This window comes from Dromaius novaehollandiae, chromosome Z, assembly GCF_036370855.1.
Source record: "Dromaius novaehollandiae isolate bDroNov1 chromosome Z, bDroNov1.hap1, whole genome shotgun sequence".
NCBI classification, from domain to species: Eukaryota; Metazoa; Chordata; class Aves; order Casuariiformes; family Dromaiidae; genus Dromaius; species Dromaius novaehollandiae.
In genome coordinates, this window is record NC_088132.1 from 68,940,169 (window position 1) to 68,967,982 (window position 27,814).

At 39.7% G+C, this 27,814-nt stretch overlaps 2 protein-coding genes across 2 annotated transcripts in view; one reads left to right on the top strand and one right to left on the bottom strand.

Moving 5' to 3' along the window:
- Positions 1–11,677, top strand: part of LOC135325103 (tetratricopeptide repeat protein 33-like) — a 51,185-nt gene extending 39,508 nt beyond the window's left edge. The window contains exon 5 of the mRNA XM_064502613.1: positions 8,954–11,677. Within this exon, the coding sequence (XP_064358683.1) occupies positions 8,954–9,307 (354 nt within the window). The 3' untranslated portion in view covers positions 9,308–11,677. The remainder of the gene's footprint in view (positions 1–8,953) is intronic.
- Positions 11,678–15,291: 3,614 nt separating this feature from the next.
- On the bottom strand, positions 15,292–27,050 carry LOC135324647 (prostaglandin E2 receptor EP4 subtype-like). Its single transcript, XM_064501301.1, has 2 exons — positions 26,092–27,050; positions 15,292–17,445 (listed from the first exon to the last, which is right to left on the bottom strand). The coding sequence occupies exons 1-2, from the start codon at positions 26,914–26,916 to the stop codon at positions 16,852–16,854; spliced, it is 1,419 nt and encodes a 472-aa protein (XP_064357371.1). The 5' UTR covers positions 26,917–27,050; the 3' UTR covers positions 15,292–16,851.
- Positions 27,051–27,814: the final 764 nt, after the last annotated feature.

The window sequence follows — 27,814 nt, forward strand, 5'->3', positions numbered from 1 at the left end:
AAGTATAGAAATATCAAAGTAGCTTAATATCCTTATATAGCTTCGGTGCAGGCAAGGAAAAAGATTCTTGTTGTTTTTCTCCTGTATTCCCTATACTTTGTTTCTTACAAATGCTCCCTGTGTGTTTTTGTTGCTGGCCTTGTGGAAAACCTGCCTAGCTCAAAGCTATTTTTGTTATATGCTGTATTTACATCATGGCTTTATGCAACAGAATGATTGTTGATGCAACTTCATATACTGCATTCCGGGTAGATATATTGCTGCAGTGTAGTTCACCATGGTTTAAAACGGAAGGTCCTGTGAGACCCCAGTTGATATTCAGGCTTAGTTTTATACACAAATGCTAAGAGAATTCTAGTACCTTGTTTTCCCTGTCTCCTACTCTCTTGCTTCAGGTCCAGTAAATCATACATTCTCATTCATGCTTGCTTCTGGCTCCTTGACCTCACATGGTGGATGACCTTTTTTCTTGCTAGTTAGAGAGCAAAGATTGAGATGCTGCACAAGAATTACAGTGCATCTTCTCTCTAACTGCAGCTCTGTGCCGTGGCACCATCTCTGCCACATGGTGTGATGCAAAAGGAGACCCTTTCCCCATATCACATCACCTAGGGTCTAAACAACTGTAAATAATGTAGTATAAATAATGTAAGTGTATATAATAGTTTTCTGCTAGTTAGTATGGAAACATAGTGAGTGAAACTTTTCAATTAAGACTTGTATGCAAAGTCCATTAGAAAAATAGCTCATTATGAGCTCTCAAATAATAAAATAAAACCAATGTTTTTTCACTTCTAATATAAGTAGCTGTGGGCTGTTTTGATACAAATAAATAATTTTGTCATAAATTTAGAGTATTTTTGGAAAGTTACAATGTTTGGACTGAAAATTTTCAAGAAAATGATTTTTCTGAGTGGGACTAACATCACACAAAAACAGTTTCTTTTTAAAATACAGTAGTAAGTATTGAAAAACAAAGCATGAGAGTAACATCGGAGAAAAGCTGTGTTGTGTTGCAGATGTGCCGTGAACTACTTCCTGTTGTTCTGGCATCGTAATATGAAATATTTAATGTAAATCCATACATAGCTGGGTCATGTCACGTTACATAACTGGTGATATTCCATGGCTTTTGCCATGTAGATGGTCAGAACAGTCCTGTCTGGTCTGCAGTGTATAAATCATTTTTAAATTAAGTGCCTGAAATTGCCTCTGTAAGTCATGACTGAGATTTTAAATGCATTAGTCTAAGGAAATTCAAAGCTATGTTTGCTGCAAAAATTACAGTTCACTGATGCTGGTTATCCTACAATAAATGCTACAGTTACAATAATGAAAATTATAGATACTGATTTATCCTTACCAGTTAGTAGTTATACCACCAGGCCTGCTCACCAGGTCATTTAAACTGTCTACATTAGCAAGTCACATCACACCAGTAGGAGTGGATATCTGGATGTAGTAGTGCTGGGGACCCTATGTCTGCATTATATACACTTTCCTTTACTTCAGACTAGCTCTATTACTTGGAGCACTTCAGGTGCTCTCTTGGAATGCGTTGTTGAGTTGAATTGGAAAGGAATACAGTTCGTTTTCTGAGACTCTTCTGTAATGCAAAACAAAGCATGTTAAGTGGGAACAATTGGAGATTTGCATCAAAGCACATTCGTCATCCGAAACAAAATGCTACTATAGATTCACCTGCAGTTATGTTATACTGACCTTAACTGTCACTGGAGAGTGAGTTATCACAAGGTAGCTTGCCCTCTGAATGTCTGTGTGTCTCAATTTTCTGAGTAGGCAACCTAGGGAGAGTAAGCTCCTGTTCATCTCCAGTGCTTTAACAGTAGATGTTTCTTCTACATTGCCTTTCTGAGTGTTTAGGGCATACTCAGCTCTCTTCTGATGAAGGTGTTCTCACCTGCCAAGAATAGCTTTGGGAGATATTCTAAACAGCAGATAATGTTAACTCTTTCTTTTTGAACCAAGTGACTGTTAGGCAGTCTTAAAAGATCAAGATTAGAGGAGTCTTGAAAGGTTAAATGATTTCATAACCATTGAACTTCTTGACCAAGTGTTTTAAGTCATTATTAAACTCTTCCCACTGGCCTTTTATTACTATGGTTTTATAGTTTTTTCACTGTGTTACAATTTTTACAAAGAAAAGTCAAAGCATAAATATCAAAGTTTTTTTTTTTACTAATGTTTGAGTTTTGGGAATTGCCACTTTTCTCAAGAGCAGCTTCTTTGTTCCTTTACTTTGGTTTCTCTGTCTCTTCCTTCATTACCCATATCCTGCTAAATGGTCTGTTGTAATTTTCTACTACTTCACAATGGACAATCATTTTTCTTAGTAAAAACAATTTATTGTATTTTCATTTCAAGCTTCCTCTGCCTAAAATACAGGTTCCAAGCAAATCCAGTCTATATATGCTATATAATATATCAATTTATTGCCAAAGAAAAACTTCTCTTAATCTGTTTTTGTCAAACTTGTCATAGAAGCAGAGTGAGAGATGTTAGCCCCTTTAACTTTTGGAAAAGCTGTTTGCTATTGCTTTTTCTGAATTTAGTAAATAAGGTGAGTCAATTGTAGTACTTAAAAGCAGGAATTTCTGCATTTCTGTGCATTTGATAAGAGGCGGTAATTCCTTAAAATGCTAGAAATCAGTCTGCAGGAGCACACCTGAGTAAACTCTGCAAAGTGAATGTGTAAAGTGAATTCTAGAAATGCATAGTCAGGCTTGCAATATTTCTCCCGTTTCACTATAAATGTTTGTTTTTACAAATAAGTTTTACTGTACTGGTAATAACTTAAGCAGTTACAATTTACAATTTCACATTGATATCTTCTTTAGAACAATTCTTTCTGAGAGATAAACAGTGAGCTCCACACTTTCATAAAAAGCAAAAAAGCATTAAAAAATTTTACTTAATGAAGGTTACAGAGTTTACCCTACTGTGGGCTGGGGTCTTAGTGTAAAATCTGTGATATTGCAGATTACAAAGTTAACTGCATGGATGCACAAATATGAACCAATTGTGCATACTTTCTCTCTGTTTTTTTGAGAAAATGTGGTTTGCTATATTAAGTAGTGGTGAATTTTAGCGTGTTATAGTCGTGGTATTGGATTTTGTAAAAGAAACCAAGTTTTGAGAATGCAAATCCTCAGATCAGCCCTTTGCTTTTATTTTACTTCAAAGAAATGGAGCATCAGATCTTTTATGTAAAAATGGGAGTTATGTACTAGCAAAGAGAAGAATTACTGCATTTTCATTTGAATCCGTATATGAGCTATCAGCCACTGATATGGCCTGATACACAAAGTTGTGACAGAAGATTACTGTCTGATATTTTATATATTACTGTTATAAACATCTAACTAATTCTGGATTTGAGAGGGTTTTCAGAATGAAAATAACCTAAGTGTATAGAAACACAAAGATTTGTTAATCAAAAGGAATGTTAAAACATTGCATGGCATTTTATAGTCTTTAATTTCAGAGTAGATAGTTTTCTATTGAAAAGCAGTCAAGTCTGTGCTTCCGATTGTATTCCTGCCAACTTGAGGGGATAACTCTATTTTTATAGACCAATATGAGATTAAAATATTTAAGTGCACTCTTATGACAGTCTTCCTTCTAAGGACGACACAATGTGTGAGTTACAGTCAATTGCTGGAGCACAATGATGGAATATTTATTATTATGTTAATAAAGTAGGTACTTACATGCATAATCAAAAATTAAAAAAAGATGATTCAATTTTAAAAATATATATTTGTTTTATAGCTTTGGCCTAGAATTTTTTGTTATTCAGTTTATAGTTGTTTCACACTAAATGGTACTGCTTTCCTAATCAGGTTTTGATAAAAGACATTTTTAAAAACAAATAGAAAAACCAAACATGTCAAACAATCCTACTTAGTAATACTAGGTTCCCCAGGGGTCACATATCAGTCCTCAGCTACTCTAGTGGGCTGTTTTTTTTTTTTTTAACTACTATTGGAAGTCATAGATATATTTTGATAGCCCACCAAATATTTTATGCATGAAACTACCTTTTACTCAGAGCAATCTGATTTTTATTTGCAGTCAACAGAGAAGTGCAACCAGAATTCCAAAAGTTTACATTCTCTTACAGATACAGTTCTAGCAGAGCTGGTAGCATTCTTGAGAGATTAGCTCACACCTACTATTATTTATTCTTTCAATTGCTTAGAACTTTTGAGGCTTTAACCATGCAGATGAAATCTATCTGTTCAACATCTAGACTTTGTTAGCTAAATTAGATCCAGTGTTCATGACAAACAGTGATGGGGTGGGCTTTTTACCATTCCTTTAAAAATCCTTTAATAATTCAGCAATATAATTTGGTAATAGGGAAGTCGCTATCTTTCCTCCTCCTGGATGTTTACTGACTTACAAATTGAGAGCACATGTATTGCTTCAGGCTTTATTTTGCTAGGCTAAATATGTCAAGTTCTACGATGTGATAGATCTTCTGTTCCCTTGATCAAGGTGGATTGTGTTTATGCCTGTAGTAGAACATAGTGTATAGTTCTGCAAGGCTGAGCCAGCCTAAAGCAGTTACTTCTACAGAGCATGCAGCAATGCCTTGCAGAGGTGCTCACTCAAGTATAAAGGCAGACAGGCAACAAGCATTGTAGTGAAATAAAGCTCCAGGAAGGAATGAGTTGGTGCAACAGGAGATCTGGGAAATGGGAGCACATCACTGGAGCAAAAGAGAGTAGAAAGAGTAGGTAGAAACTTCTGTGCCTTTGTCAAAAGAAGAGAAAGAAGGAAGTTCTAAGATTAAGGAAAATGCAGCTTGAAGAGAAACTTAAAGTGGACCCAGTGGCTGACAGATAAATTCTCTGAAGCTCTAATGTGTACTGAGATATATGCCCAGGGCTGGGGACACTGAGGAGAATTTTTCTGTCGGTTACCACCAGCCACTGTGCCCGCTCTCATCTCATGCCTCCAGGTAGAGACAAGCCAGACCCACGTCCTCTGGCCTCTTGTGTCAGCCACTGCACACTGCGATCTGGGAAGGGGGAGGACGTGTGTGAGTCACTCGGGGATGATGCATCCTAATCCAGTCAGTGTAAATTCTCTGCGGTGGAAAGTGTTCAATACAGAAGAATTAAGCTACCGTCATCTCACAGACTTCTACCAAATATATGGGAACAAGGATTTTTCACAGGTTTAGAACTTCACCAAATTCCAGTAGGTTTAATGGAAAAAATCTCATCCCTTGCATCTGGAAAATGTCCTACTGTATTTCTCCAAAGTGTGAAACCATCAGTGCTTTAGAATAAACTTAGGAACTGCAAGACAGTAAGAGTCACCTCATTCTTGAAGGTGGAAGAATTTATTTTTGTTGAAAAAAATTTTCAGTTAGGTGGTTTTTGTTTTTATTTTTTGAAGAGAAGGAAAAATCTGAATGGAAATCTTGTATAGAAAAGTTTAGCCTGTTTAAGTAGATAAGCATATTTGCCTTTCAGGCTAAACTACATAAATTTTTACACTAGAGTGAGAATATCTGAAAGAATTGGATTTTTTTGGTTTAAAGAAGAGATGTAATGAGGAACTTGGCCAGTGTCTTTAAACATATTAAAGATTTCTGCAAAAATTAATGGGTTATTCATATTCACTGTGAGTAGTAGTAACAGGCTTCAATTGCAGTAAAATACATTGGCTATTAGAAAAAAGGATTATTAAACACAAGGATTATTAAACATAAACAATTAGCTTTAGGTGTGTTTGGATCTCCATTGTTGGGCATCCTTTAAAACAGGTCAGATAGACAGCTATCAGATATAACATAAAGGCCTGATATAAGCCTTAGGGCTGATGTGAACTACATAACCTTTTGAGATGCTCCCTAACCTTTTTTAGGAGTAAAGGTTACTGTATGGTGACAGTTGCTAGCTCTTTGTATAATAATACATGATAAAAACAGTAGTCTGATCAAAACTGACCTTTACATTAAAGACTGCAAATCAACAGAAGAAATCCTGGTTATGAGACAAATGGAAGAGGATGGTTGTTTCCTATAGAACACCCAATAGTGAGATGAAATGTAAAATATTTTGAACATATGAAGCCTTCAAATATTGTAACTCAGCAAGCAAGAATGTATTGCAGCAGATTTTGTAGTGGATTTTTGTAGTACTCTTCCCTGTGGATATAAAAGCAAAATTGTGAGTGCATGTTGATTTTAAATCTTGTAGTCCTTAGATGTAGGGTCTCTGAGACAATGGTTGCCCATCAAATTGGGGCTAGAAGCATCAAGTGTTTGCAGTGCCATAACACTTTCCTGTAATGCCAGATAGGCAATTGGGTAAGATAAGGAGATTCCCCCGCCGGTGCAGATGTGAAATAAAAGTGGCACTTGAACTGACCCATGTGAATAGGTTTAGTATAGTAATAGGATCCTGAAAAACTTACTTTTAGCTGTACTCTGTAATGATTAAAATTATAAACTGGATGAGAAATAGGAATATAAATCATTTTTGTACCTTTTATCTGGCATTTTCCAGATCAATGGTTAGATCAGATAGTAATTTAAGAGCTATCAGTGCAAGTTTGGCATTTATACTCCTGGATTTTCAGTTCTTTTGTCATAATAGAAAATAATGACTGGAAGCAGTTGCAGTGGCAACATGAAATACTGTAAATGACGATTCTGCATTTTTCCACTATTGTACTGGTGCTTTAAAGGCTTATGCCTCTGATCTTTTGCACCTCTTAAAATGTATTTACACCTTTCTGTAATAAGGTCACATGCAAAATCTTTTCCCAAATAGGCTTACAAAAGTGATTATTATATGCTGTATCCATGTGAATTATCAAGGCAGCTTCTCAGCTTATTAGTTAAAACATCACTGTAAAACTTCGGTTGCCTTATGTTAATCTGTATTTAATTACTGTGTTTAGTGTTGTTTAATGTGCATGAACACAACTATACAGACAGGTTTTAAGTGGGAGGTCTCTTCCATGGGAAGTATAAAAGCAGATGGTGTTTGTTTATATTTTGTGTTCAAAAAAAAGAAAAAAGAGAGCATTTAGTGTTTACTTCTAACTCATCTGTCCCTTGAAATTAAAAGCCAGCAAAGCTGAAAAAAATGACACTGTTTTGCAAGAATTAAACTGCACTCCTCATGTCTTAAGTCCAGCAAGCTCCTACACTTCAGATCTGGCTGTAGGCCAATAGTAAAGTATTTTTTTTTCCTGGAACTGAATGGCTGTCTGTTACAACAGCAGTAATACTGATAGCGTATCAGCATTTCTTAAAAGAAATCAGAGATTTGTATGTCTTGTCTGCTGTGCTAAGTTCAGTTCATGTCATACAGAGTTCATAAACTACTTTGTGGAAGGAGAAAAATTAATTGGCAGTTTCTGTTGATGCACATGGAAAATACTGCTTTTTCAAATTAATTTGCGTGCTTTGAGTGTTTATAAATTACAAAAGAATATGGCATTCAGTGCTGTTCATATGTCTTTAAAATCTTTATACATAAGTTGCTGGAAATCTTAACTATGATCCAGCAGTATCATCACTGTTTTTCCACCCCACAGGAAGAATTGGTCACTCAGGGTGGCCACTTTCATAACTGACCATAAAGAGTAAATGTGAAAAATATACATACGTGCATGTACATGTATAAGTTAGAGTAGATAAAGTCAGTGTTGACCTTCTTATTGTTAAAATAACTAAAAATCCAATACAGCTGTAAGTTTTGGTCTAGCATTCTTCCAGTTTTATCTTATTACTGCTAAATGCCATGCTTGCTTTGTTTTTTTTTTAGATTTAACAGCTTCTGGGTTGAGTATTTCTATTTGTGGGACATTTCCCAGTTTAGATGAGTTGAAAGACAAGCAGTCTTAATTATAATTAAATAATTAATTGTATTAATACTAGATGATTTATAAGATTATAGGAGTTCGTTCTTAGAGTAACTCAAAGTGGGAAGTTTATACTTTTCTCTGAGGTTAAATGTTTGTAACCAATTTGCTCAGTTTTACAGAAACTGCTTATCGTAGCCATGGATGACTGCAATATTAGATCATATATGAAATGACCACATGCTAATTTAAAAGGGGCAATATTGGTGAAATTTCAGATCCCAGTCATCCCATTTCTGTATTTGTTTAAACTATATCTGTCTGCTCGCACCCTCCTGTGTATCTGATGATAGGAGAAAACTGGGATAGAAAACCATCAAAACAAAAATGAATTTGGCTTTTCCCCCTTTAATTACAATATTATTTTTGACATGTTTTTGTTGGAATGAAAAGGTCATTTGATAAGTACTTTCAAAATACCTAAGTTACATGGAAAAGCCACTTCTTACAACATCTACACTTATCTTTTCATCTTATTGTCATCACTTTCAGACATTTATTTCATCACTCTTTCATATGAACAGTGAAAAACAGTGACCTGCTTTTAAGGAGTATTTCTCTCTGAGGTGGTTCATGTCTTGAGAGCATGAAGATTAATATTCTTCCTTTAGCAGTAATACCGGGTTGCCTAATTTTTGTTAAGGGAGTTGTGGCCTTAAAATGTATCTAATAATGTATTCTTTCATCAAATACTTCAATTCTGTTCCAAATTTTAAAATAAAAAGGAATATTTTCTTGAGGGCTTGGTTTTAAATGCTGTTTGTTTCTCTAGATAGACCATCTACATTTGTGAACTCCTGTTTGTGCCTTTGTTGCCAAGTACTTGATTTGTTCATTCTTGGTACTTTCAGACACTTGAACACACAGTGTTTGGGGGTAACACTGTGATTGAACTCACAGCTGAGGAGGATGTTCCAATAAAGACAGATTGGAATAAAATCATTTTTGTCTTTGGGAAAATGTTTCTCCAGTTAATTTCTGTGGTGAAGTATGCAGGCTTTGAAGATTCCAATCCTTGTTTTTTCCCCTGTTCTGTTTCTAGGCAATCCGAAGTTTTCAGGTATCCTTACACATCTTTCCAATGAACCCTGAAGTATGGAAAGAGGACCTTTCTTGGGCAAGAAAACTCCATGAACAGCAGGAGAAGGCAACAAAGACTGAGGCAGTGCAAGCACTGGCAGAAGCAAAAGAGTTTGCACAAGAATCAATCCCAGACTATGACTTTGAAAGTGATGAGATCGTGGCAGTCTGTGCTGCCATTGCAGAGAAGGAGAAAGCTCTTTCAGCAGCTAAAACTGTAGTGATTGTATCTGCTTCAGGCACTGTAGAGACTGTTACTGAGAAGGAAGATTGTGCTACGACTCCTGATGATACCATTTTTATCAAAGCCCGATAGGGTGGCCTGGTATGTTGCCAGTACTGTTTTGAGAACTAGTGTTATTTATTGTATGTTGAGTTTTTTCTTTTTTTCTTTTTTTTTAATCAGTTGGGGAGCCTACAAAAGAAGCTATTTTTTCTTTTGAAAATTTTGATTTGATTGAAGCTATTTTTCTTTTTAAAAAGCACAAACCTGAATTCATCTTCCATCCATACTTTTGGAGAAGAAAGATAAGAGTTGATTTTAAAAATCTCATGAATAAATGTAATGTTAAAATGCTTAACTGCATTATAACAACATCTCTCATGTAACTGTATTTAATAATTGTACAAGTTACTGTCTACATTTTACCAGTAATTAATCAGCTGTAATTTAAAATACAAAACAAAAAGGGCATATTGTTGTAAATATTATATTTCAGTCCTTAATCATTAACATTTATCAGCCAGCTCAAGTGTGAGTTGTTCTCTTGTTCTCAGAAGTCTGGCCTTTCCTTATTTTAAATGCTGTACTACAGACAGCACCAAAAGTAAAATGATATGAGCTGGAAATAGGTGCATCTGTGAAGTGTATTGCTTTTATCCTTTTCTTCCCCAGTAATGCTGAAAATCCCATAAAGGGAATCAGTTGATTTTTCAGAGTTCTTATGACCCACCGTTCATAGGGTACCAGTTGTTCAGGACAACAGCACTGGCTCAGTCTCCCTTTTAAATCTTTTGAGGGCTTGGATAGTGTGGAGGGTATTCACACTGTGTTAACATAGATGCATAACTTAGGAGGTTTCTTTGCCTTGTCTTAAGTTTCTTCAGGGGAGGATGGTGGTTGCTTCCTCACATGGGCAGTTCAGAGAAACAAAGTCACGCTCCTTCCTTCAGTTGCTCTTGGCTGAGACTGGCCTCTTTTCACTATCTGTGGAGACATTGGAGAGAACAGCGTCCTAGCTAGGCTGCCACTTTGGCATGGGTAAAAGTAGGCAATTAGAAACTGCCACCTTGTGAAAATCTGACTTACCTGAAGTTGCCTCCTTGCACAAAACTAGATTTTAGCTATTGGGTTTTTTTCAGACTCATTTAAGCTTACTTAAATGTCTGTGTAATATACAGGTGTATTTTAAGTGTTACAGTGACTATAAATCAAAGACACTTTTGGAAAAAGGGTCAGTTGAGGAATTTCCAGAAAATTCAGGATATGTATTATTGTTGGGAATACATCACTTCCACTTAATTTTGATAATTTTTGCATGACAAAAACAGGTTTGTATCCAAGGGAAACCTTTTAAAATCAGTCATCTTTGCCTTTTTAATGTTTGATTTATATTTTGAAAATTAAAATAATTTTTAATTAAAATAAAAAATTAAAATGTTTAAAAACGCATTTTGAAAGGAAATAACATGAGTTGCTGGAGAAGCCTACTGCTTTTTGCAATAGAAAAATCATTTAGCTCAGATCATAGTTTCATTTGAATCTTGTTAAGTCTTCAGAGGACTCTACAGTCTGTACAGAAATAGATTGTCCCTTTCAAAGATTTAATTGCAGTGTTGTATTTATATTACTGTGTTTTCATTAATTTTTGCAAGATTCTTCTTCAATTAATTTTTGTATATACAGTCATTTTTAGATCATGAGCAGACACACACGCACCCACACACCCCTTGCACTTTTTAACATCTCCTGAATATTCAAAATAATTCTAATTATAGTAACTAAAATATATTTAAAACATCTTATGCAAAAAAACCCACAGTCCTACATTTTCATTTGTTGATTCAATTCTGGAATAGATCCTTAAATGCTTATTGAATAGACATTTGATTAAAATACTGTATGATAGAAGTTTAGAATTCTCCCTGTTGAAGAATTTTGTAATCTTATTTTTCCTAACAACTTAAATAAGACAATCTTAGCCACGGGAAGAGTTGGTATGAAAAGGATTTGGACAGATTTCTTCCAAGAAGAGACTTTCTCTGGCTAGAGGAAGATATGTGCAAGATGCAGTAAGGTATGTGTTCTCATTTTTGAAGGAAGTGGGCTGTAATCTAACATTTCTTTCTTTGCCTTTTATGCTTGTGTGAGTCTGTTACATATTTACTCATACAGTTAGGACTTTGCCTCCATCTTTTCAGAGGTCCATGTTATCACTGAATCTGCTTTCACTGAAATGATTTACACAATCCCTGCTGAGTATGTTTTTTGTTCTGACTAGATTAGGCTATGAATTCTAGATGTTGTCATGACACTAATGTCTTGTAACAGGCAGCAGCTACGGTCTTGTGACTGATGCATTATTCTCAACCTGGGAGGTCTGACATCTGTTTTTTTGTACAGCATGTCATGTTTTGCATGTATGGGATTTTTTTGATCTGTTTGAATAAAATATTGGCTTCTCTACTGCTTGGTGATGCCTGTTTATTCTTTGGGTTATCACAAGAATAAGGGTTTCCATAGACTTCTAGGATGTTATTCATGTAATCAGTTGCTTGTTTGTTTGTTTCTGAACATGTTAATGTATTATAGTAAAAAACACATAAACATCTCAGGAAAAATGTTTAGTAAAAAGTAGTGCTCAGCCCTTTTAAACTGCTTACGGGTACCCAAATGAGAGAGACCCAATGGAGAAGGTAGAACATGGTGAATTACATTCATGCTTTGCCAGCAGGAGTTTGTTGCTGCTCTTCATCATCGCTAGTGTCAGTGGCTGCAGTTGCCCCAGTTTATCTGCCTTCCATGGGAATCGTATGCTTAAATGCGTAACAAAGTGCTGCAACACAGTTAAAGAGGAGATTTCGGTGACAACAATAGTTAAGGTGGGATTAGTTTTGCTTAACTTTCAATACCTGCAGTTAACATTCAAATTTGAATTTTCTCCTTTGAATCCGTTTGTATTCAGTGGAAAGAAATACACAGCCTCAGAGGGCCATTCATTTGCCTTATGTTAGATGACTATCTTAGAATGCGATGAATCAGCCTCCCAAAGTGCCTAATTATTTCCATTGACTGCAAAGGAAGCCTAAGGTGACTGACTGTGACTTTAGGCACTGAAACGGGGCGGATTAATTCTACCCTTACAGACTGAGATAAATGTCTATAAATTATACTGAGAGAGAGAACAGATACTTTCTGAAGATATTAGAGGGTAAAGAAAGTATGGATAAAGAAAGTTTATTCAGGTAACACAACAGTGACTAATTTCATAACATGAATAAAGCACTGGATTTTAAAAGTATTTGAGGGAAGAAAGGAAACTTAATGGTTTCGTGTAGTCTTCTAGTCCCTAATAGTCATCTTCAAATAACTGGTAGTGTTTGGGACTAAGATGAGAGAGAGAACATTGAAAACTACCTGGCCATATAGGGTAAGTGTCCCCCAGATGCTCAAACCAATGGGAAGGAGGTAAAAGCTAGTGTTGAGGGCAGGTGCTCTCTAACACTTTATTTCTGGGTTATGTAATGGCTATAAAACTGTCAGAGTAGTTAGGACTGGGACTGAAAAAAGCAGAAGTTTAAGGGCTCAGTTTATTGGCAGATTGCACATAATACATGTGATTATTGTAAACATCTGTGCCATTTAACACTTACGTTCTCAAATGGACTGGAGTCCTTTGCCTGTGGTATATCCAGAGAGGACTGGTTTAGAAGCAAGGGGTGCTCCTGGGTGTGGATTGTTGCTGAATCCTGTCAGATGTACTGGCCTGGCCTTAAGGTCTGCTTTGCAAGTGTAGTGACGGGAGGAGCTGTGTGGATTGTAGAGCGTAAATGATGAAGGGGAAAGATCAGAGGTATGGACAGAGTTCCAGAATTTGGGTTCTGAGAGCAGGGGATTTAGACTGTAGCACTTCTAGAACAAGGCCTAAGAATGGCTAGGTATTTAGTAGCTTTGATATTAAATCTGCCCTAAGTAAATTAGACTTGCAGTTGTGTCTAGGAGCAGAACAGGGACTACAAATCTTCATAGAAGGCTTCTTGACTGGGATGATGGCTGATGCCATTTGAGGGTAGTGGATTACAGTCACACTGTCAATGCTTTGGCATTGCACCTATAGCACTGATTTGCATTAGGTGGCACTAGTGTTGCAGGCAACAGAGATGCAAAAGTTTGGCTTATTACAGGTTCCTACAGCCCCACCCTTACAGTCCAGTCAGTACTGGTTTAAGATGTACTCTGTCAGTACATCTTAAACCCTAAAGGTGTGCCCAACCCTAATGCTAGCCTATATTATTGATCAGGGATTCAAATTAATTTATGCATTTTCATAGAAACCAGTCTCCTACAGACATTGGCTCTCATCCTGCCTGTGGTGGGTAGATTCTCCAAGCCATGCTACAGGACATGGGCTCGGATTGAGTTAGGACTGGGGTTTGGGGAGCGGGATGGGGTTTGCGGGGGGGTCTAGCAGTACTGCTGATGGAAAGGCTTTTGTGAAGCTGTGGTTGAGGGTATGTGGGCACAGGCTGACTGCTGTAAGTGACGGTGTAGGATTGGTATTAACAGGACTAAGCAGGATAGAGTCAAGGAGATGTAATTTTGGTATAAAAGTGTTGAGCAGTGAATGTTTTTTCTTTTTATGAACACTTAGGGGGCTGGGGAAAGTGGATGCAGATGTGGAAGGCAGGCTATGTCGGTGGGGAGGTGGAGAGTGGAAGGGGAGCTATTATGCATGAGAAGGGAAGCCCTTTCAAAAATAGGAAAGCTATGTGTAATGCCTAGCAGGAAAATAACCTTTTATTTTAACTTTCATGTGTCACTAATTTCTACAGACTTTTAGTTTATGTACTTATTTTACTGGACCTCTGTTGACTGAAGGGAAGCTGAGAAAGAGAATTCAATAATTTACTCGTGGTCTGTATGGAGTCAGAATGGAGGAAGGTTCCAAAGCTGATTGGGACTGGCAGGCAGGGGAAGGGGGATATGCAGTGTGTCACTCTTAAACAAAGGCACACTTGCCTAGTCCTTTAGCGAGGCTAATTTTGAACATCCATCTACGTTTGTAACTAAGCATTAAAGATGCTCCCTGTTTTGTCTTTGTGCACTGATGTTGAGGTCTCATAGATAATTCTACTGTTCCTCAGGAGACTTTTTAATCTGCAGGTTGATTGGCAATCCTTGAGGTCAGTATTGAGGGAATTAGGGAATTGATATGCTTTGTGCTATAATCCAGTCCACTGTTGACATACCAGCAATGCTGTGGGCAGGAAGATGACCACAGGCTTATCATACATATTTGCTAAGAAACATGTTTTGCTAGAAGGTCAGCTATTTAAGATGGCCTATTCTTGCTTAAAAGTCTTCCAGACCACATGTATTTATTTTTCATCAGTAATATATAGGCTTTGCTCATTTAAATACTGTGCACTTTTATTATGCACGGTTGCTATTTAATTCTGTCATTACATTCAGTACCAATAATACTGGTGTACTGTTTCATTCCAGCTGCAAAGGCGTGGCCTTAAATTTGCATAGGTTGTATAGTTGCAGGTAGCAGTCCCACCTTCCTGCTCTATCAAGTACTGTATCCTGTCTTAGGAAATACAGCAAGTGTATTCTGGTTGTTGATCACTAGTAAAGCAATAGACCATAGCTGAATGGTTTAATTGCAAAGAATTTGGACAGATCTTTATCTTTAGCTCCAGTAGAAAGTTGGGTAATACTGTTCTCCACCTTACCCAGTGAATAGTGACTTCGGGTGCAAATATTTGTGTGGAGAGTTAACTTCACTTTCCCCATGCATCCAAGCAAATAAAGCTCCACTGCTCCCCTGTTAATAGAAAATATATTGATCATTTTTGTTTTATTGTATGAAGAATTTTCTTGGCTCTGTGTCAATGCCCTCAGGGGAATTTTAGAAGATGGCTTTCTCTTGCCGATGGTGATCATGCTATGGTGTTTTGGAAACTTGCAGAACAAAGTATGTTTTGACAGTAGCTAAGCACAAAGTGTTCCAAAATGGGTGGCTTATTAAGGTGAGGAGTTGGCACTGAATGGCAGACTTGCATAAACTTCTGAGATCAAGCAGAACATTTCCATTTAATTGTGATCTCCAAAATGATTTTGGTCCATACAACTGCTTAAACATATCATCAACAAAAGGCTCAAGATTTTCATTACAATAAAGCACTTCACATGAAAACACTTTAAGCAGCATAACATGCTTAATATTCGATAAAACATCCTCCAAATATCTGTACAGAAAGTGATTTTGATAAACAGCTTTTCTGGAACAAGATCTAACCCTTACAAAATAAAACACAGAACCCCTTTTTGTCACTGATTAACAGTTATTTTTTGTGATGTGTTTGCCATTAAAACTCTAGGAACAAGTAATTTTCAAGGGGTCCAAGATAAGGATATGGTTTTCTATAATCTGTACTTTTAAATGAAGATTCTGCTTCCATGGTTTTGTATGTTTATTTGATGGAATATCAGATTACACAGTCATAAAAATTCTATTTACTATTTAAAGTAAAATGATAAATGCTATGAAAAAATACCTTTATTACATCAGTGATGTTTTAACTAAAGTGAATATTAAGACTATTAACCAGGGATTGAAAGTTTTAGGCCCTGATATTTAAAAGTACTTCTATATGTCCTTAACTTTACATATAAGGAGTCTCCCTGGCAGCAGAGGGACTACTCAGTTGGACAGTGTTAAGTGTGTGTTTAAGTATGTGCAGAATGTGGGCCGAAGTACTCCAAGAGGAGCTGAGGTGTTATACAGAGAAACATTCTCAGCACATAAATAAAATCTGGCTTTCTAGTATGTACATACACTGAAAAGGAATATTCTTAACTGAAAGGATATTTTCTTTTTCTCTCTTAATAGCACGTGTTCCCATTTCACTCAGAGTTTTTATTTATTTCTAGATAGAGAACTAACTCTCATCAGCTTGTGAATCTAGCATGGACAGCAAATCTAAAACAACAATGTCTTCTCAGCAGGAAATAAGGGGGGAAGAGAAGGCTGGCAATCATTTCTATATACCTTGTATTAATACAAAACCTTCTCACAGAGAAGAATAGACTTTTAAATATTTTCAATCCTGACATATATACAACAGTAAAAATTCACATTTTCATGCTTTAGTGAGACACTTTAAAATTCTACCCCAGATAGCTGTTAGAGTAGAGCTCTGTCCAGTTCCGAGTAGCTGCCTCACCTTTAGCTCTAGTACCAGAAGCTTAAAACCTTGATAACTGAGCAGCCACAGGGAAAGAAAAAAGCAGTTCTACCAGATTTGGACAGATAAAGAAAGGAAAGGAAAACAGGTGATGGGTCTTTTTACTTCCAGAGCCTGTAGCTCTCCTGTGTCCAGGAACAAGACAGTTCATGCTTCCAGTCCTGTTAGACCTGTCTTGTACAATTTCTGATGACAGGGGCAAGTGCAGTGTCTGTTCCATACAGTCCTCAGTAGTCTAAAAGAAATGTACCCATCACACGGCAAGAGAAAAATAGCCCTTTGGAGCATAGCTGAACCCCTCTCCCCTTGAACAGGTAAAATGCCTATCTATTGCACCAGTTTTTCCAATGTACCGGGAAGGATCATCAGGGTTGATGGCTTTCATTGCTATATACACTTTTCTGATAAGTTCAATGTTTCAGTGGGGAAGGTGACCTGGAGAGGGCTGCCCTTGGGTGTGGAGCTAGCCCCACTGCCAGACTGCATTTCATTCACCAAGAAGACATTCTCAGAGTCCTGCCCCTGTGAAGAGTCTGAGGTCTCTGAGCTGCGTAGTGTCCTTACTGATGTAGTGTCAGACTGAGCCAAATTTGCGCTGGGGCCCGGAAGCAGCATGCGACCCCCAATGCTGCTTTCACTTAACTCTGGAGGATAGAGCAGTGTTTGTGAGGTGCTGCTGATCTCCCTCAGCTCACGGGAGATGAAGGAGGGTGACTGACTGGACATGGCAGAGGAGGTCCTGCGGCCATCCACGCAGTTGAAATTGCCCCCGGGGTGCTGCCTCCGAGCTCCGCCGATTCGGCAGAAGAGGCATTTGATCTTCTCAATAGCTTTGCTGAGCACAGTCTTGCGGAGGAGGATGTAGACCCATGGATCCAAGATGGGGTTCACTGAGGCAATGCGGATGGCTTGCAGGTCGGGGTTTTGTCTCACATCTCTCACTGTTTCAGGCTGGTACAGCTGGTTCACAAAGACACGGACCTACCCAAGAGAATGGCGGGGAGGAGAAAGACAATTTTACAATTACATCAGGAAATCAAAGTTTACATTTCAAAATAGAGATCTAGATTTGCAACTGGAAGCTACAGCATGAGAAGAGGCTGGCAAAGCCTGGAATTTCAGATCAACGTTCGTGAGTTTATTTTTGGAAATAGCAAAAAATCAGATGAATCTGCTGTAAATTGACCTTTGTTATAGATAGGACAGTTGACTCTTTTCAGGGATAAAAGTTGAGCCTTCAGCTACTTCGGTCTGTGAAATTCTTTAATGTTCAAATTTTGGCTGCTGTTTTTCTTTCTTGTTAATTTATAGAACCCAGGAGCAAAGATTTAGACCTGTATTCATTGCTTCATTGTACACCTCAACTCCTACGCTGCCTGCAAAGAGATGTCTAACTCCATGGAGGAGATCGGGCCAATCAGCGCATGCTTCCTCTAGCAAAGGTCTAATAATTGTATCTTTAGAAACTGAAACACAGATTATAATCCAAGAAGTAAACTGGTCTCCAGAAACAAGTCCAGAGCTGTCTGCTCCCTAGTTTAGAAATACATTTTGCTGGCAGCTGTCATTTCTGGCCTTTCAAAGGTTTGAATACCCTTAGCTTTGTTTGCTTGTTGCAGCATGTTTTGAGGATAAAGGAAACGATCTCCTTCCTAGCAGATTTTTAGTTGATCAGGATGATTCCAGCACTGGAGTACTCCGTTCTACATGAGCCAGCATGTTGGTTCTATTTACAAATGCATACAAATAATGCTGAAATGGTCAAGACATTAAGGAGTTCGAGGTGGCTGGATGAAGCGACTGTTTATTTAGCACTTCTGATTTGTCACGCACAAAATTTAAGGCTAATTAGGATCCTGTCTTCTAAACAGAAATATCTCCTTCAAGTTCTTTTTTTTTGAATCTAAGAAAAGAATGGTAACCAGGCCATTCCCTGGTTTATGCCTGACTTTTGTAAATGCTACTGTGAGCAAGGCACAGTCCAATTCCTTTGATATCAATTGCTGTCTTTCCAATGTCACCAAGGAGCATCACATCAGATGAGTTTATTATGCTGAGCAGTCTCAAATAGCTGCTTTCCATTTTAGCAAGACCTACGCTATGCCCTGAGTTTTAGGAAGGCCTAGGAAAGCCACTGAAAAGAATTTCCTTTGGAAGATGCCATTTTCTTCAGACTCCTTAAGGTGAGTGGAAATAAGTCACTAATTCTCTTATCTATCTGGTACAGTAAATATCTACTAGTAATATTGCGGGTTTTTTAAAGTCTTATCTTGGCCTTGCTTCCTGAAATGAATCAGGTCTGGCCCAGCTGGAGAAGATTACAGGCAAGGAGGCAGCCAAGCATTTAAATAAACTGAAGCCAAACATAAACAGTCGTCTTAAGTCATTTTTATTAGAAGTAGTATGTATGAAGTCCTCCAAGTGTGGTGAAAAACTTCACAATTCTTTTTGGAGCAGGGCAATGTGGGGCTGGTATTCTGCCTGTCAGAATTCAGAGTTTGAATGTGCTCCAAAGCTATAAATAAAATTTGTTTTAAAAAAATGCAGAATCCCTCTTCAGGGGCAGGGTTCTGAATGCAAAGCTCATACCATAACAAGGTGAGGGGTCCCAAACTGCTGCTCAGTCTGTTTAGGTCTTCTCCCTGAGCCTTCTCTATACTTGACAAAGCTTTTACATAACATATTTTCTAAAATACTTTGTTCTATGGGCATAGTGGTGAATAACTAATAGCTTAAGATTGGTATGAGAACCACTAGATTAGGTGAGCCAAAAGGCACAGGAGCACTGAAAAGCTCGTGGGTGATGTGGGATGCTGTTACCTTTGCTGAGCAGGCTAACAGGAGGACTGTGATGCCTGTGGATGTGGTCTCTGCCCTGATACGACAGTAACACGCTCTGTACTCTCATTCGGCAGATAAGTTGTGGCTTGCTAAAACTAGACAGCAGCCAGTAACAGATGCTTGCGAAAAAGTGTAAGAATCAGGGCAAATGTGGAGTGGTGCCTTACGTGCACAGCCATCGACTGGCTGTGATTCAGGGATTCCCTGAGCTGAAGAATGAATTTAGATGATTTTATTTTCAGGATTTTTTTTTAAGGACATTTATATTTCTGGTCTCCACAACAGCCTGGAGCTGTAGAGTGTTGTGGGAAAAACTATTTCCTTTTTTTCCAGTTTGTTTGAAATCTGCTTGATAGGCACACTGTATTGCCCAGATGAACGAAGTGGTCTCTAGCTCTTGTATTGCAAGAGGAGCCATGAATAGCCGTTCCTATTCCCTACTGCCATTTTCAGCAGGACTTTGTATGCTTTCATGACACCCACCCTCAAACTGACAACTCTGTACAAGGCTCTCTCAAATCAATAAGCATCAAATCAACAATCAGCTTTCTTCTCTCTCTCTCTCTCTGTACTTTTGCCTAGTTTTAAGAGTAACAAAACCTTCCCACAGAATTTAATATGGGAAAATCATGAATTTATACAGCGATATAGTGATATGAGTTTTATTCTCAGTTACTTTCCTAATGATTTCTACCATTGCAAATGTCTTTTTGACAAATACTTATTACTCAGCTGATCTTTCTGTCCAGCCAAACCTGCAACTGAGGTACTTTAAAAAGTATTCCTATATATATAAAACTTATTTTTATGAGTTTTTCTTTTATTAAGATGCATTTGCTTTGAATTTTATTATCATCAGGCATTTTATATTAGCCTCCATCCCACTGCAACTGCCATCTGATGTCCATCAGTAAATGATTCCGTGTACCACTGGCTGAGAGAAGACCAGTCCCTCTGGAGTCTAAAATTTATAAATACATACAGTTTTGCTAGTACTTATTGATGATGTTTTTAATAATGCACTGAAAATCTCTTGCTATTTGCCTGTGGATAGGTCCAGGAAAGCCAGTCTTTTATCTGACTTGACTATAGCATTCAGTATCACACCGCTAGGTGGCACAGATGTCATACAATCACAGCATCCTGTGCTTCAAAATTCGAGTAAAAGGAGTTCTGCTAGCAACCCTGCTCTGATGGGCAGCAATTGCATGAAAGAAGAGGGCCAGCAAATGTAAGTGTGCTAGTAGTGATACACTTTGCAGGTGCGGAAAAGTTTTGTGACTTGATTTATAAGCTTGTGCAAGTAAAACCACTCTTTTCTGACACAAGCTCTGAACCTGAAAAGCGGCAGTCAGGATTCCAGAAAGTGTAAGGCTGAAAAGTAAGTTGATGTATGTTTGGCATCAGCTAAATTCTGTTCTTCAAACATCTACTTGGCCATTTGTGTGAGATTTTTTCCTCTCAAAACTGGTGAGAGGTTGTATACATACAAGGATTGTATTTTTACAGCGGATTTAACTTGTGCCGTAGCATTTCCTTCCAAATGTTCCTCGTTATCTTTTTCTGTAAGGAGGTTTTCCTTGTGCAGAGAATTACATCCTGGAGGTGTGTAAATGCTGGCCTACGTATTTCACCATTTGATCATTGCTATTGAACAGGTACTTGCCCTTAGAGCTATGAGTCCAAAGGACAGTATTATGGGAGTGGAGGCCTTCCAATATTACTACATGCACTCATTTCCAGGAAGATTAGAGAAGTGATAGGGAGGGGTATTACTGATAAATTCACCCAGATCACAGAACCAGAAGGTATACTTTGATAGCTGAAGAAGTACACAGTCCAACTTTGGAATCTTTCTGGTTTTTAAAAAAATGTAGCTATAGTTACACATTAGAGATTTAATAGTGAGATTTTTCTTTTGATAGGCAACATCTAAAATGCAAGTATCCAATTCATCTTTTTCTATCTATCTGGCAGAGTTTACTGAAAGACAAGTGTCTTTATGTACTGACTCTCTGGCTGAAAGGACAATGTCTAATTGTGCAGCACATCTTACTTTGTTATCTCTGTACGCTTTATTTCCTTTTGACAGGTGCATGATATGTAGGTAAAAGATTCCTAATGTGGACCCATGTATTGAAAACTTTGGACTGAACACAGCTGTTTCAACTTGCCAGAAAGGTTATGCAATCTCTCATTATGAGCCCCAAAAATGTTAGATGCATTCATCAATTCAGGCTGATTGCTCGGATTAAGTCTTAATCAAAATATGGTAAAAATTAATCTGTATCATTTTTTTTTCATTTCTTCACATACTGGTGAAACAGCATTTACTAATTTAGCATCTACAAGAACAGTGAGATGTATATCCTGTTTTGGCTACAAATCTTTGTTACCGGATATCGCATGATAGAAGATTCTGTCTTGTATCTTTTAAATAAACGCCCTGTCACTGGAATCCATTACTTCATATGTTAGCTAATCTGATGCTCGAATATGTGCAGTGTGAAATCCTAATCAAGGAAAGAAGCAAACTAGAAGAAAAAAGTCCCATAAGAGGGGGTTTTGTATTTGTTACCTTTGTAGCTATAGGATTCAGGCAATGTTTTAAAAGTATTAGCAGTTTGTTTGCAATTGTGTTAAGTTTATCCTCAAGTGACATGTAGTTGTAGGATCATAGCCCTGCGTGCTGTTTGCTGCCTTCTTTTTATATTTTGTTAAAAAAAAAAACAAAAAAAACAAATTACATTTTCTATTCCTTTGAGGTACTGTCAAGTGACTTGTATAGTTACTGTCACAGAATAATTAGAGAAGTAGTTGTCTTCATAGTTTCCACCTGTTCTCATAATATATGTCCATACATACTGATAGGATAGATTTAAAAACTGTGCAGTAGTAAGCAGGAAACAAGTTAACAAGTTTTTCAGCTCTGCAAGCCAGTAACCTTTGTCCTCCAAGGGCTTGGTGCCTGCAGTAAAAGATCGCCCCATTGCTCAGAAATCATGTCTGCCACCTTGCTGTTGGCTGTGGACAGTCCCTGATACTGCAGAGAAAAAAAACCAAACCAAACCAAGCCAATACAAAATCCAAACTTTTAGATCAATTAAATATGAAGTTACAAACTCCTAGTTCTTTCATGTGATCAACCAGATGTACGTGCTGACAACATGGTATTTTATCTTCTATTTCACCTTAATTAAACAACAATTTTCAGTGGTCAGGATCAGAAAATGATCATGTCCTTGAAAAAGTAACAGTATCTGACAGACCGAATTACAGTGAATAACTGTAGTTTGACTAGTATGTGCCTATTTATTCTTGAAACAGATCTTTTTTTAAAGGCTGGATAATAATTTCTACTATATTCCTGATAAACTCCCTCCTAATATAACTTATTCCCTACTTTTAACTATATCTGATACTATTTTTTTTTTAAAAGATTGTGACTTTTGTAAGGCAAGATAACTAAAGTGGAGTGCAGATAAGAGCCCAGCACACATTTTGTCTTTTTTTTCCCTTATCTCATTTTCAAACTATTACCAGATTCTTCCTCATGCCTTCCACGTCACTTTCCTGCACACCAACACCACACCGGGTTATATGGCATGTTTACTTTCACTAATATGTATTTCTTGCAATGTTATCCTGGATTAATTTGATCAGCCTTCAGTTCTGTCAAGTTCACTCGGTTTTACACAATCCTTCATAATTTTGTTATAGCACCTGGCATCATAAAAATCTGCTGATTTTCTGAATAAATCACTAAAATACTAACAACTTCAACTGAGTGCTGGAGTATCTCATTATTAAAAACTGCAGTTCTCTGTGACTCAGCTTGCTGCTTATTAAACACTAACTCAAGACAAGCCTTGGCTTACTGTTTCAGGGTTATTTAATATTTCAAGACTTTAAGATTTTTTGTTAAACTCTAATAAATATAGCCCCCGGATTATTTCTGTCTACGATTTCATTAACTTACAAAAGAGTTCATTCTGAAAAAGTTAGAGGTCCATGTCTCTTTCAGAAGTTGCTTTGCTTTGACTTAAATTATAGTTTATTCAGCTTAAATCATCAGTAGGAAATCAGCCCATCAGAAAATTTCAGTCACGAAGCACCCTCTGTGCCTGCTTTATGTAACTGAACTGCGCACCATCACTTGACTCCTTGCACGTTCTCCGCGATTGCCAGGCTTTCTTGTTCTAAGCAAGCCCCTCCTTTGCAGTAAGGGTTCTCTAGCTTAATTCTGAAGAATTCCTGAGTCATAAAAATGTACATATATATATATTAGTGAGCTTCTTGTCTCTGCTAGTGGCTCTTTCTAAGGATGTACATCATAAAGATATTACTTGTGACTATTTCTTAGTTTCTGTCGGAATTCGTAAACTCAATCTATATACAGCAGCAGAGGGTGTAGCATGGAGCAGTTTGCACAGTAGTATAATGTGGTATAGACATGCATATATGGCTAGAGCTTTTTCTCCCACAGGAGGGGCAAATGACTTAAGACCAGCTACTTTTATAATGCAGTAACTTCACCACACTGGAAACCGTAATGATTAAGCTACATGTGGGAGTTTTTGGTTTTCTCTTTTAAAAAAGCTTCATTTTTTTTAAATTGCACATCTAAGTGAAATGACAAAGTCTTTAACCTCATCTTACATATAGAGAAGGTGTGCTGCTTTACCCGTGTAAAGCTAACGTGTGTGAACAGTTCCAAGGTAAAAATGTGCCTTTTGAAGTAGTGGAAATCAAGGTCTGAGAGAACTGCAGAACTTCATCACCTGCACCTTCACACATCACCTGATATATGCAAGTTTTCCACCAGCAGCTGTTTAAATAATAAACCTTTCGCCCCACCCAAGTTCATTAATTTTAATTGCCAACAATCTAGTTCCCTTTCTGGTAGCCCCTCCCTCCTCTCCTCTCCTTTTTTTTTAACTATTCTGTAAGAGACTACCTAGCTCCTAATGAATATGAACAATTTTATTTTGTATTTTACATTCAGACTTCTCAACCTTCCTCTATCTGTTCCTCCAGGGGATGCAGCCTCTGTTTTTTCTAGAACTGCTGGAGCCCATTAGCTGATATCCTGTATTGTCTTACAACATCGTATTTAATTCCCAGAAGCAATTCTCTGTATTTACCAGCATCTCTTCTGAAAATACAATATTGTTCTTTTGTGAAATGGCTGTACAGTATTAGATTAATCAAATTAACTACTGTCCACCCACAAGCACTGTCTGGGGTTAGCCAGCCTGTGACCCAATGCCTCCTGCTGTGGCAAGCTGGCTTAACCATGAAGTTTCTGGCGTTGGACTGCAGAGCAGGTTGTGTGCGGTTCCTAGATCTAACAGACACGTACCTCTCAGAGACACCCTGTCCTGTATGCAGCTCAAACAGCACATTTTGATTTCCTTAAATGACAAGCAATAAGCATATGGCAATGTGCTCAGTTATGCCATGGCGCAATGTGAAATGACAAGCCTGAAGGACGAGGGACTTTAGCGACAGACGGAGTGGTGCTCCAGCAAAGCCACACTTCACTGGCTTCTGTATATGTTAGTAATGTGGCAAAACTGGCCTGACCCTTTCAATTAAACCCTCCTTTGCAGCAGGAGGATGTACTCACTGACCTCTCAATCTCCCTTTCGGACTTACTTTTCTAAACCTCCATATTGCATTTTACGTGAATTTTTTTCTCAATACTAGTTGGCCAATTGTATTTCACACACATTATAACCCCTCTACTGTGGGGCGACTGCAGGATAGTTCCTACATATGATGAATTCCTGCATAATCATCCATCTTCTAAAACCACTTTTTGTCTAACAGCTACTGCTTGGCTCCCTAAATTGTGTTTTGGAAGGTGGCAAATACAGCAAGCCAATGGTTTGTTTAGTGTCTCTGAGCCAGAAGAGGAGAGTAGTTCACCAAGTTTTATTATGGTGGGTGGCAAGCAGGAACTGAGCCTGGAGCTGTTCCCCCCTCCCCTTCCTTGGGGATAAGGTGGAGGAATATAAGAAAGTGGATCCCCCGTGCTCAGTTCAATGACAATTATAGTATCAGCTGTTTCAGGAAATTAGCAAGTGATTAGTGGTAATGTTGTCTGACTTTTCAGTGTGATCTCTAGGCTTACGTGGGCCAGATTCTTGCAACTCTCTTAACTGAAAATTATACCAACAAGTGGTTCCACTGATTTTAGCCTCTCTCCCTGGGACGCTTGTTGAAGGAGGTAGGAATGTGGGATCTACCCCAAAGACAGTGAATTCCTCAGGGCAGGAAGCTCTGTTTCCTGTTGGGGTGTGAAGCACTAAGTATGTTGGCGATGCCACATGAACAGAACTCTCTCCTTCTTCTGCACAGTAAGGAATGCTGTACCCTTCAGCAACAGCGTGCACATTTTAAAAACACAATAAACCTCCAGAAATGCCGGCTAGCCCCAAGCCTCCCTCATCACAAATTAATTTTAGAAGTGAACTTTAAAGTGCCTTGAGCTCTCACTAGGATTTCTGCTGTGCGGATTCCGCTTAAACACTGAAAAATTTGGTAAGAATTGTTGGCACTGAATTTTAAGCAATCAAAGAAGCCTAGAACTTGGGATGCATGTTTCTTTTCTTGTTGTAAATATAAATTAATACAATTTTATATCACTATGTATGCCTGCTGCATTAAAATTATTCTGACAGCAGTACTGGCTAAATGAGATTCTGTCCTACAGACTAGGAGGAGAAAAGACTCAGCAATGTGGATGAAGGAAAAGCAGAAGGGCTGCACAATGTTACTCACCACCAGAGGAATGGAGCAGATGAGCACAACCAGGGAAGTGGCAATGAGCAGAATAACCATCTGGATCTCTGCTCCGGCCATCCGACGGAAGCTCCGGCGTCTGCGAAAGTCAGATAAGCGGCTGGAGGTGGTGTCTGTCCCCAAGGACGTGCGCCGCATGAACTGGCGGTGCATGCGAATTAGGGCCACGCACACCAGGATGTTGCAGATCACCGTGACCATGATCAGGAAGGAGCTGAAGCCAGCGTACATGTAGGAATATGCCGCGTGAGTGGCCTCCTTTGCTCGCCAGTCTATGAAACACCAAGTGTCAGGGTACTGCAAGGTGGACTTGCTGAGCCCCATGCTGGGCAGGGCGCAGAACAGCACGTTGGAAGCATAGATGGCAAAGAGCGTGAGCCCCGCCAGCTTCTTATCTACGTAATGGTTGTAGAAATAGGCATGGTTGATGGCCAGGTACCTCTCTATAGACATGGCGCAGATAATGCTGAGGCCAGAAAGTCCAAAGAAGAGGAGGATGAAGGAGCTGTACTCACACAGCGCTGGTCCTCCCGGCCAGCGATTCTGCAGGTAAGTGGCGATAGTGACCGGACTCACCAGGCAGGTCCCCAGAAGATCGGTGACCGCCAGCCCGCAGACCAGCGTGTAGAAAGTGGTCTCCTTCTGCTCCTTGCGGGACTTGCAGAGCACCACGATGGCGATGAGGTTGCCCACCACGCCGAAGATGAACATGACGGTGGGGATGGTGGGGGGCTTGCCGCCCTCGCTGGCGGTCCCGTTGGCGGAGCTGTTCGCAGGTGGCATGATGGTGGGGTCGAAGGACATGATGCCTGCGCCGGCACGGGGGAGGCGAGCAAAGGCGAGAGTGGGTCCAAAAAGGAGAAAAGAAGTCAAAGTCAGAACTGGGAGGTGAGGCGGGGAGGAAGCTGAGCGTGAAAATAAAAGTTCAAACGAGAGGGGGGACGAAAAAAAAAAGGAGAAAGTCCTGTATTTCAGTCCAGACGCCGAGGAGGACGCGCAGGGTGCAGTCCCGGCGCGGCAGGGGCGCAGGGCTGCCGCTGCCTCCGCCTCCGCTGTCCCCACCCCGCCCTGGGCGTCCCGAGCCGCGCTGGGGGTCGCGGCCGCCCCGCCCCGGCTCCGCCGCCGCTGGCAGCCACGCGCTGCCTCGACCCCCGAGGCGGGCAGCGCTCAGCGCGGCGCGGGGCGCCCGGCCGCGGCGGCTGGCAGAGCGCGGGCGCCGCCGCTCATCCCCTCCCGCCGGCAGCGCGGAGCGGTGCGGCGCGCTACGGTGCGGTGCGGCAGCCGCCGTCTCGCTGCCCGCGGCGCTCCCGCCGAGTTTCGCCGCGGAGGGCGGGGGCGGCGAGGGCAGCTCCCGCCGCTCCTCCCCGCCCTCGCGCCCCATTGGCCGCGCCGCGGAGGGCGGCCGCCCCGCAGCCGGGGCGGCAGGTTGCGCGCGGGCGCCGCGGCCCGGGGCTGCCGCGGGCGCGCGGCGGGGCGGGGGCGGCTGTTGCCGGCCGTTAGCGGCTGTTACGCGCCCCGCGGCCGGTGTGAGGGGACGGCGGGGCAGCGGCGAGGCGCGGGGGGGCCGCGAGGCGAGGCAAGGCACCCGGGCCGGGAGGGGCGGCAGCCGCCCTGCCCCACCAGCCCCGGCCTGCGCCGGAGCGTCGCCGCCCTCCCGCGCGGGCCGCCGCGGCCCCTGCGCGCCGCTCGCGGGCCTCGTGCG

Bases quoted from the DNA above. Each gene is read 5' to 3' on its own strand.
- LOC135324647 (XM_064501301.1), bottom strand. From the start codon at position 26,916: ATGTCCTTCGACCCCACCATCATGCCACCTGCGAACAGCTCCGCCAAC. The intron at 17,446-26,091 runs GTGAGTAACATT...TCTCTTGGGTAG, and splicing joins TCTGCTCCATTCCTCTGGTG to GTCCGTGTCTTTGTGAACCA.